Raw genomic sequence first — 18653 nt, 5'->3', positions numbered from 1 at the left:
AGTCTGTTCCATGCCTCAGTTCTAGCTTCTGGTGGTTTGCTGGCAGCCTTTGGCATTTTTTGGCTTATAGAAGCATCACCTTGACACCTGCCTTCATCTTCACATGGTCTTCTCCCTCTCTCTGTGTCTGTCTCTGAATTTCCCCTTCTTACAAGGACACCAGTCATATTGTCTGGGGACCTACCCTACTCCAGCATGACTTCTTCTTAACTAATTGCACTTGCAACAACCCTATTTCCAAAGAAGGGCACACTCTGAAATACTGGGGGTTATTCAACATACAAATTGGGCGGGTGGGGGGGGACGCAATTCAACCCATAACAGAGTAAATGAAACAATGCATGGAAAGCATTTAACACAATGCCTGGCGCATGTCAGCTTACTAAACGACAGCTGTCTTCGTGATTATTCAATTTTCTCAGTTTTACATTTGGCCCATCTGCTCTTCCCCAGGGATGTGGCCACCCTTGCAGCTCTCATCAGATCACAGTACCTTAAAATAATACAAGAGCCGTGGCATGGCTTATGTAATAATCCTAATAAATGATTAACAATAATATTATCATTCTAATCATATACCATTACATCATGGCTTAGCTGCGATGCTAAACACTATTTTGTATTAATTTTAAAATCTCTAAGATTTTATTTATTTTTATTTGTATTTATTTATTTGACAGAGAGAGAGATAGCGAGAACAGGAACACAAGCAGGGGGAGTGGGAGAGGGAGAAGCAGGCTTCCCTCCAAGCAGGGAGCCCAATGTGGGGCTCGATCCCAGGACCCTGGGATCATGACCTGAGCCGAAGGCAGATGCTTAACGACTGAGCCACCCAGGCACCCCAAAAATCTCTAAGATTTTAAATCCTGTAAGAAAGGCATTATTATTAGTCTCCCTATTTTACAGATGAAACTGAGGGAAAGGGAGTATGGTAATTTGGCCAAGGCCACAGAGCCATTAGGCGGTAGAGCTGGGATTCCAACCCAAAGAGGGGGTTCTGGACCTCCATGTCCTTAACTAATAGCCACACTGAGGTTTGTTCCCTGAACCCTCCAAATATCTCCCCCACGGCGGGTTTTGAGGAACTGTAGGAAGAAATGGGAACATATCTAGGGGATAGAGGTAGCTCTGTGCACACATCAGACCCACAGTATCAAACCTCCACTGTGATAGATGGTCGTGAGCGGAGAAGTCACTGGCCACTCCCTGTGGTGGGGGGTGAAGCTCAGCTCCAGGGTAGCTTGGCCACAGGTATCTCTGCTCCTTGGGCAGCTTCAGCATGGCAGAGGGGCTCAGGAACAAGGGCCCCGCTTTCTCCTTCCTTTACAAATGCAGAGGTGAAGGAAGCCCTTTTAACATTTCCCTCTTGGCGAGGGGGAGAGTGGGGCAGTGTTTAAACTTTGGTCAGTCCTAACCAGACCCCCCAGCAGGTGACAGCTTTGGAAACACAGCAAAGCAGCCTGTTCAAGACCTCCAATTCCTTTTTTCCCTCATTCCCTCAGATCTGTGATCTAGAGATCGACAGCTGCTTGTTTACCGCCTCCTCCAAAGCCAGTGGAATTAAGGGGGAGTTCACAGCCTGCCTCTATCTCCCCCACTCCAGAGCCCTGTGTGTGGCCACTGACACGGCTGCATTCCTACACTTAAGACTGAGGTCTGAGGTTCTCCTCTTGGCCCCCAGCTGTCAACTCTCTAGAGGGTAGAGCAGGGCCCAGCATAGCTGTTTGCAGCCTTCTATGGAACCATCCACAGTTCAATCTCTGGGTGAGCTCCTGAGCTATATGTCCCCATGTCTTCATCTTGCAGTATGTATTTGCTGAGCTCCCTTGAACATTTCCCATTTATTACTCCAGCACCACCTCCTTAGATTATCTGAAAATCTGGAATCTACCTCTTGAGCCCTTACGGACCCACTGGCCCCACCTCTCTAGCGAAGGTAGAGCCTGGGGGCTTTTAATTCGGTCTGAAAGCATCAACCCCACTTGCTGCAGCAGTGGCCCAATGTGAGACCCTGTCCCTCCGGCAGGGTAGCCATTCAGGGACAGCACGAGCCCCGGTGCTGGACAGGTTCTTAGGGAGGGTCCCTTAGTGGGCTTTCCCTGCCCAGGGCCTCAGTGTCAGGGAGCTTGAATGCCTTCAAGACCCATCTCCCGAATTCCTCTGCAATGAGTCCCCTTGGGTTTCCTTGGCACACCTTCGCCGGGCCACATTTCATGTCCTCCTCGGCCAGGAAAATGGGGGCCTGGTTGCCTTTTCCACACTCAGGGAGGTCATGGAGACGTTCGTCCCCTTAGCATGAATGTCCACTTCAGTGCCTGTCCCTGTTCTGCTAGGCTGAGACGGCCTGGTCTTACTGAAGAGTTTAAATCCTGCTTCCCAGGCACCCACAAGTCATCCAGTACAACGCTGCGGTTTTACAGATGAGCGAACAGAGGCCTGGAGAAGGGAATGAATTGCCCAAGGTCAAGCAGGGAGTCAGGAGCAGAGCTGGGGCTAGAACGTCTCTCTCAGGATGCCTGGCCCCCTGCCTTCTCCCTGTGTGGTGCTCCTCCCACTGGAAGGCCAAAAGTCTAAGAGGTGGAAGGAGGAGAGCTTAATTTGTTTGTTTTCTGTTTGTTTGTTTAACTAGACAATGGGAGGCACATTGTCTAGTCTTCCTTCACCAGAACCTGCAGAGCTCCTAAGAGGCACCTGTGAGCGGTAGAGAGATCGGGCTCTGCCTCCTTGGGCCCAGTGGCCTTGGGCTAAGTCACACCCCTTCCCCTGGTCTTGGCATGGCTGGCAGGGCGCATCACCTCCACTTTGAGGACTTTCAGGCCTCTGCATACTAAAACTAGGAACATCATTATAGCTTCATGGTTCAAACATGGCCCATGATTATTCACCCACCCCGTTACCCCCACTTGCTGCCCTGACATAAATCCATTCCTCATTTCCAGCCTGCAGCTTTTTCCCCCTCACTGTTCAGGAAGATGATGGATCCCAAATCCGTAGTCTTTGAAAACTAAGGAAAGGAGGCAGAGAAGGATTAGGCTGAATATTGTGGTTTGCAGGGTTCACATCCCATCTATATGATAATGGCAACTGGGTTTCCTGAGCCAAAAATGATGGCATACCATCTCGAAGGGTGGGTTTAAAAAAAAAAAAAATGAGTTTGGGCTCCTGGGTGGCTCAGTCGGTTAAGTGTCTACCTTCAGCTCAGGTCATGTCAGGGTCCTGGGATCGAGCCCCGCATTGGGCTCCCTGCTCAGCGGGGAGCCTGCTTCTCCCTCTCTCTCCCCCTCTGCTGCTCCTCCCTGCTTGTGCTCTCTTTCTCTGTCAAATAAATAAATAAAATCTTTAAAAAAAATTGTGAACATATGTATACGAAGAACTTTAAATATATTTATTGTGTTCAGTGATTAAATCACAGGTCAAGAATTAACTTTACAGAAAAGTGATCAGATTTCACAGCATCAAAACTCTACTGAGAAGTCCAGAACGTAAGGCTGCTGCCTGTGCCTGGACCCATCCTTCCTAATGTTTCCCTTGAGACTGTGGGAAAGGCTCGCGTGGCTGGGGGGCGCCCGGCAGAACGACCCCAGTCATCGGTGGTACCGCCAGGCCTGCAAGTGCGCACTCTTGGCTCAGGATGCCAAAGCAACCTGCTGAAAGATGGGACTGTGGTCAGTCCAAAGGCTGTTTGTTCGACGTGGCATCCGTGTGTAGAAAAACAGGCTGGTGGATTGATTTTCTTTTTTTTTTTAAGCAAAATTCCACCTCATGGCAAGAACAGCCCCAATCTCTAGGGCCAACACTTAGGTGTCAGATGACATCTGCCTGTCCCTGCTCTGTTGCAGGGAACTTTGTGACCATAATCAAGGTCACCTGGTCCTTCTTAGCCTTCTGGAAGTGTCCTCATCTGTGAGGTGGGGAGACTCAGCACCTTCCTCCCCGAGTTGGGGAAGGGGTGTAGGTAACACCCAGGAGGCTCTGGTCTAGGCCTAGCACTTTCTATCTGGGGCAGTGCCCCCACACCCTTCCTTCCTCCTTCCCCACAGGCCAGACTTCCCCTTAGAGCAGTCCAGAGACCATTCATGGGAAAGTGCTCATCATCCTTCTGCCTTCTTTGAAAAGGATTCCACCCACTGGGAATCATCTGGCACTAAGTCGGAGGTTCCAGATCCACTGAACCTCTATTAGTGGCCCAGCTTTGGGGCTGAGCACTGGAGGGACCATCAAGAGAGAGGACAGAGCAGTGGGACTGAGAACCAACCTTCATTTATTAAGTGTCTCCCGCTCACCAGGCTTCTCCAGACATTTGACATCCCTTTCCTCACTTAATCCTCACAAAATTTCTATAAAGTGTTCCATTTTACAGATGAGGAAATGAGTGCAAAGCGATTGGATTGCATAACTCCTAGAGCTATCCCTTCTGGGCGCTGTCCTCGAAGAGAGGGCACGCAGGGCAAGGCCCGAGTACACAGGGGTGCCCTTGGCCCCAGGGTGCCCATGGGAGGCACGTTGCAGGGTCTTGTCCCTGCTGTGAATGAGAAGCACAGCCTTCCAGGCTTGAAGACTCGGGATGGGATGATACAGTTTGTGTTTGCTTGTAAGGGAGGATGTAAACACATAGGGAAGAAGGTCCACTCTGTAGTCGTACGAAATCACACTCCTCCTGCCCTAAATAGGAGACATGCAGTATCATGCTCACTGAATGCCAATTATGCTGTGTGGGGGTCTGTGGGAAGGACATTATGTAGGTTTTCTCATCGAATCCTCAAAACAACCCTAGATACCATTATCCCCATTTAAGAGATAAGTTAGAGTTTTCAGCAGTTAAATAACTTGTCCAAAGTCACAGACCCATTTTTATCCTCTTAACCTTTTTTTCTTTAAAGATTTTTATTTATTTCTTTATTTGGAAGAGAGAGGGAGAGCACATGAGTGCAAGAGGAGGGGCAGAGGGGGAGGGAGAGGGAGAGAGAGAGAATCTTGAGCAGACTCCATGCTGAGCCTGAAGCCCAGCAGGGGGTGGGGTAGGGAGCCTCAGTCTCATGACCCTGAGATCATGACCTGAACCAAAACCAAGAGTCATAAGCTTAACCGACTGAGCCACCCAGGCGCCCCTGTCCTCTTAACTTTTCTTAATAAAGCAATAGATGCTTCATCCACAGTATCCATGTCATACATTCGGTTCAGGTTTTCATCCTTCCTGTTTTTCATGAGCAAGATCTCCGCTGGAGCCTTACCTGGTGGTCTCCCACCAAGAACTCGTGGTGTGCCACTAACTATCCAGCCTTCCGGCAGGTGGTCAGCTGCTCCGAAGCACCTGTAAGTATCAACTCTTGCTTTCTTTAGCAATGATGTATTTGTGAGTGTGGGCCCAGGCCCATCGTCCTCGCCTTAGAGCTGAGCAGAATGTTCTGGGGACATTCTGTCCCTGGAGGTTAAGAATTCTACTAGAATTCTTCAACTCCAGTATTTATCAAGTATTGTTTGGACACCCTTCTTTGAAAGCTGGGTGGAAGAGCTCACAGTTTCCCCAGTGGCTTCTAGTGTGAGCTATTTGGAAGGCCCATCCGGTACTAAGGAATGGTATTATTTCATGGTGGTGTAGGACAATTAATACAACCCTATTACCTACCTTGTAATTCTAGTCCGGAGCTGAGGGTATGGAGCATTCCACGTCCATTTCCCCTTTCACTAGGGCTCTCAAGGATCATGCTGGCCCCCTCCTAGATGAGTGACACAGTGTTTGGTTCACAGGAGCGGACATACCCAGTGCTCTTTGAATAAAGAGCGAGAGCAGAGAACACATCCCCTAACTCATGTACTTCTGTCCTTGAGCTAATTGGGCGGGTGGCGGGGGCACATCCCAAGTACACTCAAGATACTTAAGTGTTCTGAAATCTCCTAAATTATCAGTTCAATCACTTTCTGAATCACTGGCCTAGGCTCTGGCATTACAAGCCAGTGCCCCAGGCCATCTGGCTACACGCTCTTTCCTTCCTCCTGCCATTACCTGGCACACACTGTGCTTAGGTTTTCAAGCCCAGCGGGCACCACTGTCTGGACCTGTCCTCTTCATGTTCACACTCACTTCGGCTTCCCTCGCAGTGAGACTCAGTTGTCTTTGCATATGTTCTTGCCAGTCCCTGCTCTACAGATTAGTCATCACCATGGTTTTATCAAGTATTGAAAGAAATAGATTATTTGGTCTGTTGATCAAAAAATTTTTATGATGACTCAGTCTCAATTCATCTCAAAGAAGGTAGATTCCTGTATAGTTTGGGCTCATACTTATAAAGAAGCATTTTCCCTCCAGATTTATCGGAATCACCTGTGACTCCAAGGACACCAACCTTCTGGTCTCAGCATCCTGCACAGGCCTGTTCCTGGTGCTGTCCAACTTTATCCCATCTCCACCCTGGAATTTCCTGCTTCCTCCTCTTCTCTGACACACCTCAGCAATTCTTCAAGGTCCAACTCAAGTGCTATCTCTTCCACAAATCTTGTCTTCACGGCTTTGGACTCATACAGGCACCTCCCTCTTCCTGACCACCCAAGATGGCACCTCCCATGTGGTGCTGGATTCAGTTCTCACTTGTCCTGCTTTGTTTCACACTCATGAGCCTTGTGTCTCTAATCATTCAGTAGGCACTTAGGGCAACGAGCAACTCAGCTGTGTTTCCCTCTTATTCCTTCTTAATCTGTCAAAACCCTTCTTATTCTTCAATGCACAACTCTGGATATCAGCTCCTCTGAGAAAAGTTTCTAGATCATTCCCACATCCAGGCAGAATGACGGGCTCCATTAGCATTTGGGCTCCTAATTCTATGATAACACAGTCAGCCTCCTTCAATAGCATTACTTTTGATTTGCATAACTTCCCTGCCTGTAGGTGGTAAGGAGATGTTGAATTGGGATATAAATACTCTCTCAGCTCTTACTGTATTAGGCACACACTGGTAATAAACTCTTGGATACTTACTGAATTGAGTTATTGATTTGAGTATTTGCTCACCTTGCAGATCTGTGTGAAATCTTTATAACACATGCCTACTGTCACGATCCACAGCATCCAAGCCACATTGCAGTCTATATTTGTGGAGGAGAGAATGTAGCCCAAGATTTTCATGATGCCTGAAGTTATTAATACCACTATACCACATTTTATTCTTCGAGTTGCATAGCAGAGTGCTAGGGACCACCAACTTTCAATGCCTCTGAAAATGCTTGAAAATGGTACCATGTAAACTAATAAATACTCAATTAAATGTTTACAATGTGTGACATAGGAACTGCAACTTACACACATCCACATCCACATATCCAGTTATATGTAATATGGAAGTTTATTTTTTTAAGAATAGTGAATAATTTTTCAACAAAGCTTAAAACTAGAAATATTTTATAAATATTTTAAAATTTAATAGCAAGATTATATTTCATTTGGGATATCGTTGCATTTTAATATGTTTAATTGAATGGGAACTTCAAAAGGAAGAATTGCTTGGGGCAAGGAAGTTCTTAGGGGAGCCCTGGTAGGGCATGAAATCCCTTCTACAAAATGCACCTAAAAAGTATAAATAGCATGGTTAGACTTTTCTTGGTTCTATAAATAGAACCCTAAGGTCATTTTTAAAGATATTTTAGTTGCTCACTTCAAACTTTTCACTTCCATTACCTGCAGTAGCCGGTGGCGTTCTTGGGGGAATTCCTTTTTATGGAAACAAATGTGTGACTGTTTAATCACTTAACGGGAAGACAGGTCCACAGGGAGGATGTTTCCTTTGGGTGTCGATCTGGGGCTATCTGCCACACTCCGGGCCCTTCTGCTCATTCTTCCATGCCAACTGGTACTCCATTCAATTCTGGACCTCAACCATATTACAAATCACTGCATGTTGTGAAACCTTGGGAGGTTTGCAAAGGTTGGAATAACTAAAGTAAAACCCAGTAATGCTAAGGGTCTATTGCAATATGGAGGAGAACAAATGGATGCACCTGAGCTGTAGACACCCCCAGGAATGCTGACATTGTAAGAGGACAGTGGGGAAGGAAGCAAAGTGTACACTACAAAAAATCTGGTCTCAGGTATTTGAAATCAACAACAGTGAGGTGATGCATTCTGGTTTCTGGATTGGAGACCTGGAAGTTTCTCTATGTCGATGGAGCAGCCTCTTTTACAAAGTGAAAGACTAAAAGGAACATTCAGTAGTTCAGAGAAAGAGTGGTGTCCTCAAGCATTTCTCCTCCCACACTGTCACTGCCTTTGGGTGCAGGCTCCAGAAAGCCTGCCCCAGAGGATGCCCTCCTTAGTGTGGGCACTTACTTATCCGAAGTCACGAGAGATGCCACTCCTCTCCCTTTACAGATGATTCTCATTCAAAGGTTGCTCAAGGGATGCAGCTGAAAGAAAGCAATTTCAAGACTGGAACTAGCTGGACTGAGCGAAATCTTAAAGCTGAGGGTTTAGAAGCTATGTCCTTCCCCTCCAAACATGCCATCTTCCTCACTCAGCTTTGGCTTGGTGCTGAATAAATTTTGCTGCTCAAAATTCAATCCACACCTATTTCTCTGAGCCTAGGTAGTCAGGAGATTTTTATCCAAAGATTTCTAAATTTTTTAATCTTCTCACTGAATGTTATGGGATAAATTGTGTTCCCCCAAAATCCATATGTGGAAGTCCTAACCCCAGCAGCTCAGATTGTGACTGTATTTGGAGACAGAGCCTTTAAAGAGGGGATTAAATTAAAACGAGGATGTTAGGGTGGGCCCTGATCCAATCTGACTGGTGTCTCTATAACAAGAGGAGATTTGGACACATAGAGAGACCCTGCGTGTGCACGCACGGGGAAAAGACCATGTGAGGACACAACAAGAAGGTGGCCATTTGTGAGCCAAGAAGAGACATCTCAAAAGAAACCAAACCTGCCAGCAACTTGATCTTGGACTTCCAGCCTCCAGAACTGTGAGAAACTAAGTGTCCATTGTTTAAGTTCTCCATTCTGTGGTATTTTGTTGTGCAGCCCAGCAAATGAATACATTGGGCTAAGCCAACTTGCATTGGACGTACAGATGGATACTTTCAGGGTAAATTTGCATCTTTCATATCCAAGACACTAGACTTCTAAATGCAAATTCCTTTTAATTTGATAACCATAATCTCTGGGTCACCTTTTTTTGTCAACTTCCTGATACAGGTGGTAAAAGTGTGGGACTTTGAAACAGGAAGGTTGTTGTCTGGATTCATTGGGGCTCATGGAAATGCTGGAATCACATGTTTGACCTTTGACATCAGTGGAAGAAGGTGTGTATCTTCAACCATTAAGCAGTGAGATCCCTGACATGATTTCCTGACAGGAGACTGTTTCCTAGGCTAATCACCGGGGGCAGAGACGGCTGTCTGAAAATATGGAGCTATAGCAATGGACATTGTTTGCACACATTGCAACATGGCAAGTCACTTCCTACCAAGGGTCCCCATAACATAATGATGCGAGATTGGGCATTTGTTGTCAGTGTAGAAGAAACAAATGAGATAGAGTCTAGATTGCATGCAACAGTCCTACATCCTTTTTCCCTGGCACTTCGTTTTACCAGTGACTCTAAACTTCTACTGAGGAGAGCCATACTTTACATAAATGTATGTGCTCCCAGCCAAGCCTCGTGCACTTGGTCCTTTATTACCTGGTATATTTATCTGAGTTCTTGAACGAGCTTAACATTTTCTAGACATTTTAAACATCACATAAGTCAAAATCTAGATGGACAAACTAAAAGCTAGTCTGTTTTGTGCATTATTGTGACTTTTTTTCCCCAAGGCCGCTTTCTTCCCCTTGTTCATGTGCTCTGCCTGATCTTGGTAGAATTTCCACAATTCTGGCCTGTCATCCTTGTATGAGGGAGAGAAGAGGCAGACAGTTTTCAACTATCAGAGAATATAAATGAAGTCGAAGTAAAAAAAGACAAAAATCACTCAAGGTAATGGGTTTGTGATTCCCAGGTCTGCTTTTGACCTGCATGCATTCACTGTTCACTCACTTGCTCAGCAAGTGCCGGGCACCGTGAAGGGTCCTGTCAGCAGAAGGTGGGCCTCTTCCCCAAGCTGAGCAAGTTCAGGGCCAGCCTTTTAGGGCAATGGGTGTAGCCAGAAACCAGCAGTGCTCTGGTGCCTTGAAAGACAGCTACCTGTGGTCTAAAAACTAGAAAGTCAGTACTGAAGTTCTCCCCAGTCATCAGTTTAGTTGCGTCAATATGTTCAAGCTGATTTCAAGAACCAATAAAGAAAAGAAAAGAAGAACGTAAAGAAAAGTCTAAGTAAAGAAAATGTAAAGAAAAATGTCTAATATACTTTGATAATGTGATCTTTCTAGATGAAAAGGAAAATGAAGTCTGTGATTGTACCTACTTGGAAGTGAACCAATGTAAGTGAGTTATATGCAGCTTGGCTATAGAGAGGCATCTTTTTGAAACAAAATCTATTCTGGAGGAGGACACCAAGACAGTGGAGGGAATTTTCCAGAAGGAAATGTGTCAAAGAATTTTCAAGGCTCCCATTTGCTCCCTGATGGTAATTTAGGCAACTAGGCTCTTCTAGAATATTAGAAGCAATTCTCTGCCCATTTTGATGGCTGCTTAGAGGTAGCGATGGGGAGCACTGTAGCTGTCCACCAATGCTTTCTTAAGGAATAAAGCACAGACTAGATTGCTAGAGTAATGAAATTCAGCACCCACAAGTCAAAGAATAAAAATCCCATAAATTCTCTCCTGAACACTAAGGGTAAAAACAATTCCTGATCAGTTTCTGTTTGTGCCCTTGCCTCCATGGTTCAACCATGCTCTTAGGATCGAGTAACCCTCAGGAGGGCAGTTGCTCATGGAGCAGCATCTGTAGATCTTAAAAATTATAGATCCCTTAAGCACCAGTGAAAACAGTGACCCTAATTTATCCGATCACATTTTATCTTGTTCTTCATAAGATAGAATGCCCTGGCTCTCTCCATTTATCACATAGACATGGCAAAATTAAACCACAGTCTTGACTGCAGGCAAAAATTAAAGAGACGATAAGCTTAAGTATTGAAATGTACTACTCTTTTACTGTTCTAGGTGTATCATAGCTGTTGGATGGGACAGAAGAATAAATGCGTATTTTGTAAGTGAAATGTACAAAAATTAGGTATTCAAAACCCTGCTTCAGATTGCTATCCTCCCCCCCAGCCGTGGATTCTTTTCCCACTAAAAACATTTGTAGTGGGGCGCCTGGGTGGCTCAGTCGTTAAGTGTCTGCCTTCGGCTCGGGTCGTGATCCCAGGGTCCTGGGATCGAGCCCCACATCGGGCTCCCTGCTCCGCGGGGAAGCCTGCTTCTCCCCTCCTTCTCCCCCTGCTTGTGTTCCCTCCCTCGCTATGTCTCTCTCTGTCAAATAAATAAATAAAATCTTTAAAAAAAAAAAAACATTTGTAGTAATTCTTCATGCTTCTTCTCTCTAGTACAAGTCAAGCCATGATATAGACAGAAGAATTTCCTCCCTCCCTCCCTTTCTCCCTTTAAAAAACCTTTTCTACTTTGTTTTTTTTTTTTGTTTCAGTCTCTTCCCTCTAGTTCTCTTTTATGGGAAGAAGTGTAATCACTCTGCACCCAATTCTGGGAGGGGCGTGGTTCCCACATCAACAAGCAACTCTCTGACACCAGCTGGTGTCTTATAATTCAGCTCAATCCTGACACCATCTACCCAGAGATGGCATCAGGTCCCACAGGTTGTGGGCTCACAGGTCCCACAAGCCTGCCATTCTTGCCCCCCAATTTCAGATACCTCCCATGCTCTCATCACTTAAGAAATTCCAAAGCTTTTAGGAGCTATCTGCCAAAAATGGGGACAAAGACCAAATACCTATTTCTTATCATAAATCGCAATACCACAAAGTGTTAGCTAGAAGAGCTATCAGGGGCACAGAGGGCAACCCTGGAAATCCAAAGCAGACCATGCCTGGAATGCTTAGTTCTCCACACCTTGCCTCTTGGTCTTACCCCTTATACAGGCTGGCGTTCTCCCTCCTCCCCAGGATGCAGGGGCTTCAGCTGTATCTCACATACCCTCGTCCCTAACTGAGGGTTAACCTCTCTATCAACTGTCCAGCCTTTTACTTTCTTCCTTCTTCCTCCCACTTTGTCTTTATGCCCTGGTCCCTCCCTAAGTGGAAAGAGGAGATGAAATGCCATCCATAAGCAGCTCTATGGGAAAAAAAATTCTTTTTGTTATGGCTTAGAGATGGAGAAGGGATTCAGAGACAGGGGAAGCTGAAAATGCTGACTGAAACTAAGTTTTAAATCTACCTGTGACATTTTATTTCCCCTGCTTGCTATGCTGGATGGTCATGGATTTCTGATGGTCTTTAAACATTGTAAGTTCTTTATTCATTTGAAGGTGTGCCATATTTCATAGCCTAAGCCTTGCATCCCCAGATGATTTGAAAGATGACTACCTGAGAAGCCCTGGCGTTGAATTCGTCCTTTGGTATTATAGGTTCCTGAGCTGAGGGCTTTTGTTTTAAAACATGCAACAGCTATGGGTCTTATTATGAAGGCGAAGCTATGTAGACCATCCAAGCAGATTTTGTCAGTTGACATATGATTTGTTGAAATGCAATCACCCAAACGTCAGAAGTGGATTGCTTTTTATTCCCACTAGCACGAGGGGAATTTGCTTTGACATTTTGAAAATCTACATCACTGATGGGGTGAGGGGTAGGGTTATAAAATGTGCCAACACCTTCTCTCTGAAGTTGCAAGTGTGTTGGCAGCTCATTTTACTGCTTGTACAACGTCTCCTCTTTGGCTTTGCATACAGGATGCACCATGCGACCTTCATCGTTTCTGGAAGCCACAGCCACACTGGCAGGATGACCTGGTGAGCCCCGGTCCACTGTCTGGCTCTCAACCCAAACAGTGGCACATGATGCAGATACCCTTCATTCAGAGGCTCACCCTGACTCTCCTGGGCCTGCCTCTGCTGTGGCAGGATTCATGAAGCGTCCAGGTAGAGCCAGGAGCACTGAGTGCCAAGCAACTGCTTCCCTTCCAGGAAGAGGGATGGCCTTGTGTTCGGACGGGGGCATGGGGCCACAGAAACCAGTCCATGCAGCCCTCTGTGAGCTCAGCCAGGACTCATGTAGTGCAGGAATAGCAGCCCAAGATATGGTGGGTGTAACTTTCCTCTAAGAAGCATCTACTTCCTGCTTCTGCTTGGCATGCAAAATTATATGCAACTACTGTGTCATCCTTTGGCAGCCAGGGAGGCTAAGAGATGACATTCCTGCCCTGTGACTTGTTGGGGGCCCATAAGCAGGGGACTTCTTGTGATTCTTATTAGCAAAGTGCCCCCCGCCCCAGTTTTCTACAGCTTCCCACGGTTGAATATCCTTCCTCAAAATTACCTGGATGCCAAGACAATAAAAGACAAGTGTTAAGAAAGAAAAGTTACTGTGCCCAAACATCAACTGCCATGGTTCAACCCAACCTTATACCCCCATAAATATTCCAAAAGGTACAGGTCACTAGAATACAAACCCCATGAAGCCAGACCTTGTCTGTCTTCACCATGGTATTCCCAGGACCTAGCCCAGTGTCCAATTTATAGCAATGCCCAATTACTTTGTTTCTTTCAACTAGCATATGCCAAATGCCTATTGTGGGCCAAGTGCTTTATTCACTGAAGATGAAGTGATGAGCAAAATGGTCATCTCATGATCTCTGCCTTCCTGGGGTTTACAGATTAATGATTATTGAGTGAAAGAACAAAGTTATGCTGAAAATGCCCTGGAAGTGATGGCCATTGCAAGGATGGGCATCATGCAAGTCAGCAAAGTGTTAGTTCATTCAAATATTTATTCACTCAACTATTAATTCACTCAACACATATTTTTGTGCACTTTCATAGTGTCATGCTTAGTGGATAGGTCCAGAAGATACAACGTGAATAAAATGTGATTCCCGGCCTAGAATCTCAAAGACTAGTGAGGAGATAAACTAAGGGAATAATAATCCTACTATGTGACAGATGATATAATAATGTATAAGATGCTGGAGAAGCCCAGAGATGGAAAGTACTAACTTTATTCTAACATCACACAGGATATCAAAAGATTGCTAGGATTTTTCCAGAAGGCCAAGGTAAGGAAAGCAATCTAGATGAAGGGAAGGGGGAAAGCATGAGCTAAGTGGGGAAGCATGAAAAGCATGTTGTTTGGAGGGTTTATGAAAAGTTTGAGGAGGGAAATGAGGTTGGCAAGTTAAGTTAGAGCTTGACAGTCCTGCTAAGGCATGTACGCCTCACTGTGCAGGCAGTGGGGGACCACAGGAGGAGGATCCCAGACATACATGGTCACAAATCACAGAAGGAGGTGGGATTTGGCAGAAGACTGTGGGAAAGAGGGAGCCATTGACCTTCTCTTTTCCAACTGTCTTCTCTTTTCCAACTGTCTTATACCATCATCTTTCCAGCCACTTTCAGGCAGAAGAGACATCTTAGATGACATGGACAGGTCCTCAAGGGACACTCTGTGGGAAGTATGTGAGGAAAAGGGAGAAAAAAATGTCTTTACAGTGCCAAGAGAAGCCAAATCTCTTCACATGGAAACTGCACTCCAGAGAGAAAGTTGAAAGGATAGTGGCACAAAAACTTCATTTTTGTTTCCCCTCTTTCTTAAGGATCCATATCCAAATCCTCCTTTTGAGGAGAGTAGGTGATCTCAGTTCCTAGTCGCAGGTATAAGCTGCATATGGGAGCCTTGTAGGAATCAAGTCAAGGGACAGCACACTCTGGAATTTAGACCTGAGCTGTTGGGAAGCCAAACCACCTTGGCCAGAGCTGGTTTCCATTATCCCATTGCCATCAATATTTCAGCCCCAAATAGGCCTCCTTGCAAATACTAAGCTTGCCAGCACTATGGGGAGATCAGGAGGCTCCTAGGAGTATCACTTCCCTGGGGAAGGAAATACAACTGACCCAAGGAGAGGCAACACCTCTCTGGCTCAACTGTACACAGACTCCTGCATGGAGGGATGCCTTGATCCTTGAGGCTGGGCCACAAGGTTCCAGGTGAGTCTTCAATGTGGGCAAGCACAGAAGGAGGAACCCATCTGCATCCTCTGTCTTAGGCATCAGATGAAGGGGAGCTACCTGGGTGTGATTGGGGATTTGACTTCTTACCCTGTCCCTCTCCATCTCTCTCTTTCTCAGAACTATGGGCACAAGGAGGACATCCTCTGTGTGGCTCAAGGCCCACCTTTGCTTCTTGCCACCTCCAGTTACGATGGGGAGGTCATCATTTGGAATGTCATCTCAGGCCACATATACTTCAAGCTGAATACTTCCAGCCCCTCTGATGGTACAGAAGACAGAAAAGGTAGGTGAGGGGTAGGCTCCACAGCTGCTCTGCACAGGTCCCAGCAGGCTTGGATTCCTGGCACGTCCTAAAGAGTTCTCAGTTCTGGACAGCTTCCTGGTTAGAAGGGATTAGCCTGGTTGCAGGTTAAACCTGTCAGCTGGAGATTCCCAAAGCTGGGAGGGAGTTTAAGAGTTCAGCTAGCTTAGTCCACATCCCCAGGCACTCATCCATCAGAAGCTGTCTCAGACCAACCCACCACCTCCGGGAGCCTTTTCTCATCCACTGTCCACCTAAAGGACTCTCTCCCCTGAGCCCCTTGGGCTTTGTTATAGTGCTGATTTTGCCCCTCTGTCTTACAGACTCCTTTTGCCCAGCTAGTAAGCCTGCTCTCCCAACCCACCTCAAACATTATCTTCTGATGTGTCACTCAGCTATGTGCCCTCAGGTTTTATGCCATCCTCTCCATCAGCACCCTCAGGTGGCCCCCAGGGTCCCAGAGTCCTCACATTGCCCGTGACCCCCTACACTCTGCCACATGGGTCAATCCTTATTACTTGTGTGTAATACAAAGTATTATAAAGGTTTTATAATACATATAAATATACATAAAGATTTGTTTATTAATTATAAGGATTTTATTTATTTATTTATTTATTTATTTATTTATTTATTTATTTAGAGAGTGCACACAAGCGGGGCAGGGCACAGGGGGAGAGGGAGATCTCCAGCAGACTCCCCACTGAGCATGGAGCCTGATGTGGGGCTCCATCTCAGCACTCTGAGTTCATGACCTAAGCTGAAACCAAGAGTCAGACACTCAACTGACTGAGCCACCCAGGCACCCCGTATTACTTGTATATCTTATTGCAAAACTTTTCTCCACCCTCCCACCCCATTCTCCCTAATTTTTCTGCCCTGGTTCCATTTCTTCAAGACCCTCTCTGTCTGCTAATGTGATCATGGGCCTGTTCACTCACATCTTCATTCAAAACACATTGTTGAGTTCCTGCTATGTGCCAGGCCCAATGCTAGGTGTGGGGGTTGGTAACCACACCCCTCTCCCTCCAAGTCATGAACTCTTTGAAAAGCACACTTACCTGTCAGCTTCATTCATGGCTGGCTGTGCTGGATGGAAAACCATGGTAACCCACAGCCGAAGGCTTCCTACCACTTCTTGCCCTACCTCCAGAGTCCAGGCTCATCCTTCCCAAGTGGCAGTCTGTAGACACTCATCTGCCAACAGCCAAGAGACCCACTACCTCACACCCATGGAGCCCCCACAGGGAGACACAGGGCACTGGTGATTTTACCTAAAACCAGGGAGTTCTTGCATCTCCTGAAACCCAGCCAGCAAACCCTCAGAGAACCCCACCCTGCAATCCCCTGCCTGAGGCATCTGATAACTTATTAGCCAAGGAAGAGCTCTAATGACTCATTTGATCAGAAAATATTGTTGAGCCATTCCTATGGGCATAACCCTGAGGGAGATACATAGAAAAGACTAGAGAGAGATGTGAGGCTTGATGCTGCCTTCAGAGGGTTCACAGTCTAATTTCAGACACAAGATGTTCATGCCCAGCAGATAAAAGAATGGAAAAGAAATGCAATCAGCCTCCGGACTGCTGTGCTTGAGAGACACTCTGGAAGGCAGTGGCTAGAAACTGAACATCACGAGATTAAAAAGAAATTCTTACCTGTAGCTTTGTTATCTAGTCTGTTCCTACCCCTTTTACTAGAACATAAAAAAGATTCTTCTCTGAGGCTCTTTCTACCAGTGCCTAAGACTTTTAAAAATCTTTGGGGAAAAAGTGGTGGCATTTCCTTCTAAATGATTATTTTCATCGCCATTAAAAAGAAAATAAAGTTACTGGCCAAGAATGCAATGTTGACCTTTTAGCTAGCAGCTCTAATTTAAAACCCTTAAAAGCAGCATTTGTTGCTTAAAGTTATGTGACTGCTGGCTTGAGAAACTCCTTTTCTGCTCCCTAAATGCAAAGCCAACCATAGCTACTGATAATTCACATTTCTACACTGCACAAATGAGATGAAACTCTGTGAAAGTTCCCTACCCTTCCAAGAAAGAGCAGTATTGGCTCTTCTTGAAGGTCAAACCAGAACCCCGTGGTCTTTTTCACATGGGATTGGTTAAGAGGTCACCATCTTATTTGGAAAACTATCCAGACTATTCTTCTGAAGTCATCTTTAGTAGAGAGGGGAGCTAAGAGAGAAAGGCAATGGTGTAAGCCAAGCCGAATGAGCTGAAAACAAATTCTTTCTGCTGACTTTTTGACATTTTAGCTTCATTCTTCCTTATATTGGGGATTGTCACATCTTCCTTGACATCAAAGAGAAAGAATTTGACAGTGAAAGAGAGACAGAGATTTCAACCAGGCTAAAATCCAGGAAAGCAGTGGGCATACTGAGAGACTAAGCCTTTTTCTTTGTCCTCTTCCCCCTCCCCTCCCCATCCCCCTCCTCTTCCTACTCCCCTCCCCCCACCCTCTCCTCCTTCTCCTCCTTCCCCTCCTCCTCCTCTTTCTATGTTTATCGTGGTAAAATACACACAGCAAATGTACAATGCAATGGTATTAGATACACGTATGTGGCCATGAACCATCACCACTGCCCATCTACAGAACTTTTCATCATCCCCACCTAAAACTCTGTCCTTGCTAAACACCAGCTCCCAATTGTCCCCTCCCTGCAGCCTGTGCAACCACCATTACACCTCTGTCTTTATGATTTGACTACTCTAAGTCCTTCATGTAAGTGGAATCATACAGTATTTTTCTTTTTGTGACTGGCTTATTTCACTTAGCATAATCTTCTCAAGTTTCATCCATGTTGTAGCATGTTAAAGAATTTACTTCCTTTTTAAGGCTGAATAATACTCCACTGTGTGTGGATATACCGCAGTTTGCTTATCTGTTTCCCCATCAGTAGCCACTAGGGTTGTTTCCACATTTTAGCTATTGTGAATAATGTTGCTATGAACATAGGTGTACAATATTTCTTCAAGACTCTGCTCTTCAATGATTTGGGGTATATACCCAGAAGTGGAATTGCTCGATCATGTGGTAGTTTTATTTTTAATTTTTTTGAGGACCCTCCATACTGTCCTCCACAGTGGCTGCACCAGTTTGCATTCCCACCAATAATGCACAAGGTCCCCATTTCTACACATCCTTGCCAACACTTGTTCTTTTCTTTTCTTTCCTTTCTTTCTTTCTTCTTTCTTTCTTTCTTTCTTTCTTTCTTTCTTTCTTTCTTTCTTTC

General features: G+C 45.6%; 1 protein-coding gene across 1 annotated transcript in view; it reads left to right on the top strand.

Moving 5' to 3' along the window:
• Positions 1-18653, top strand: part of LOC118009093 — a 107308-nt gene that overhangs the window by 71948 nt on the left and 16707 nt on the right. The window contains 9 exon segments of the mRNA XM_035002916.1: positions 1503-1654; positions 5213-5264; positions 5266-5313; positions 9189-9295; positions 9364-9443; positions 10362-10416; positions 11098-11143; positions 12839-12898; positions 15230-15395. Coding sequence (XP_034858807.1) covers positions 1503-1654; positions 5213-5264; positions 5266-5313; positions 9189-9295; positions 9364-9443; positions 10362-10416; positions 11098-11143; positions 12839-12898; positions 15230-15395 — 766 coding nt within the window.

The sequence above is a fragment of the Mirounga leonina genome, unplaced genomic scaffold (genome assembly GCF_011800145.1).
Source record: "Mirounga leonina isolate KUSES-001 unplaced genomic scaffold, KU_Mleo_1.0 Mir_127, whole genome shotgun sequence".
Lineage (NCBI taxonomy): Eukaryota > Metazoa > Chordata > Mammalia > Carnivora > Phocidae > Mirounga > Mirounga leonina.
The sequence above is the reverse complement of the archived record's forward strand: the minus strand, read 5'-3'. Positions and strand labels throughout refer to the sequence as shown.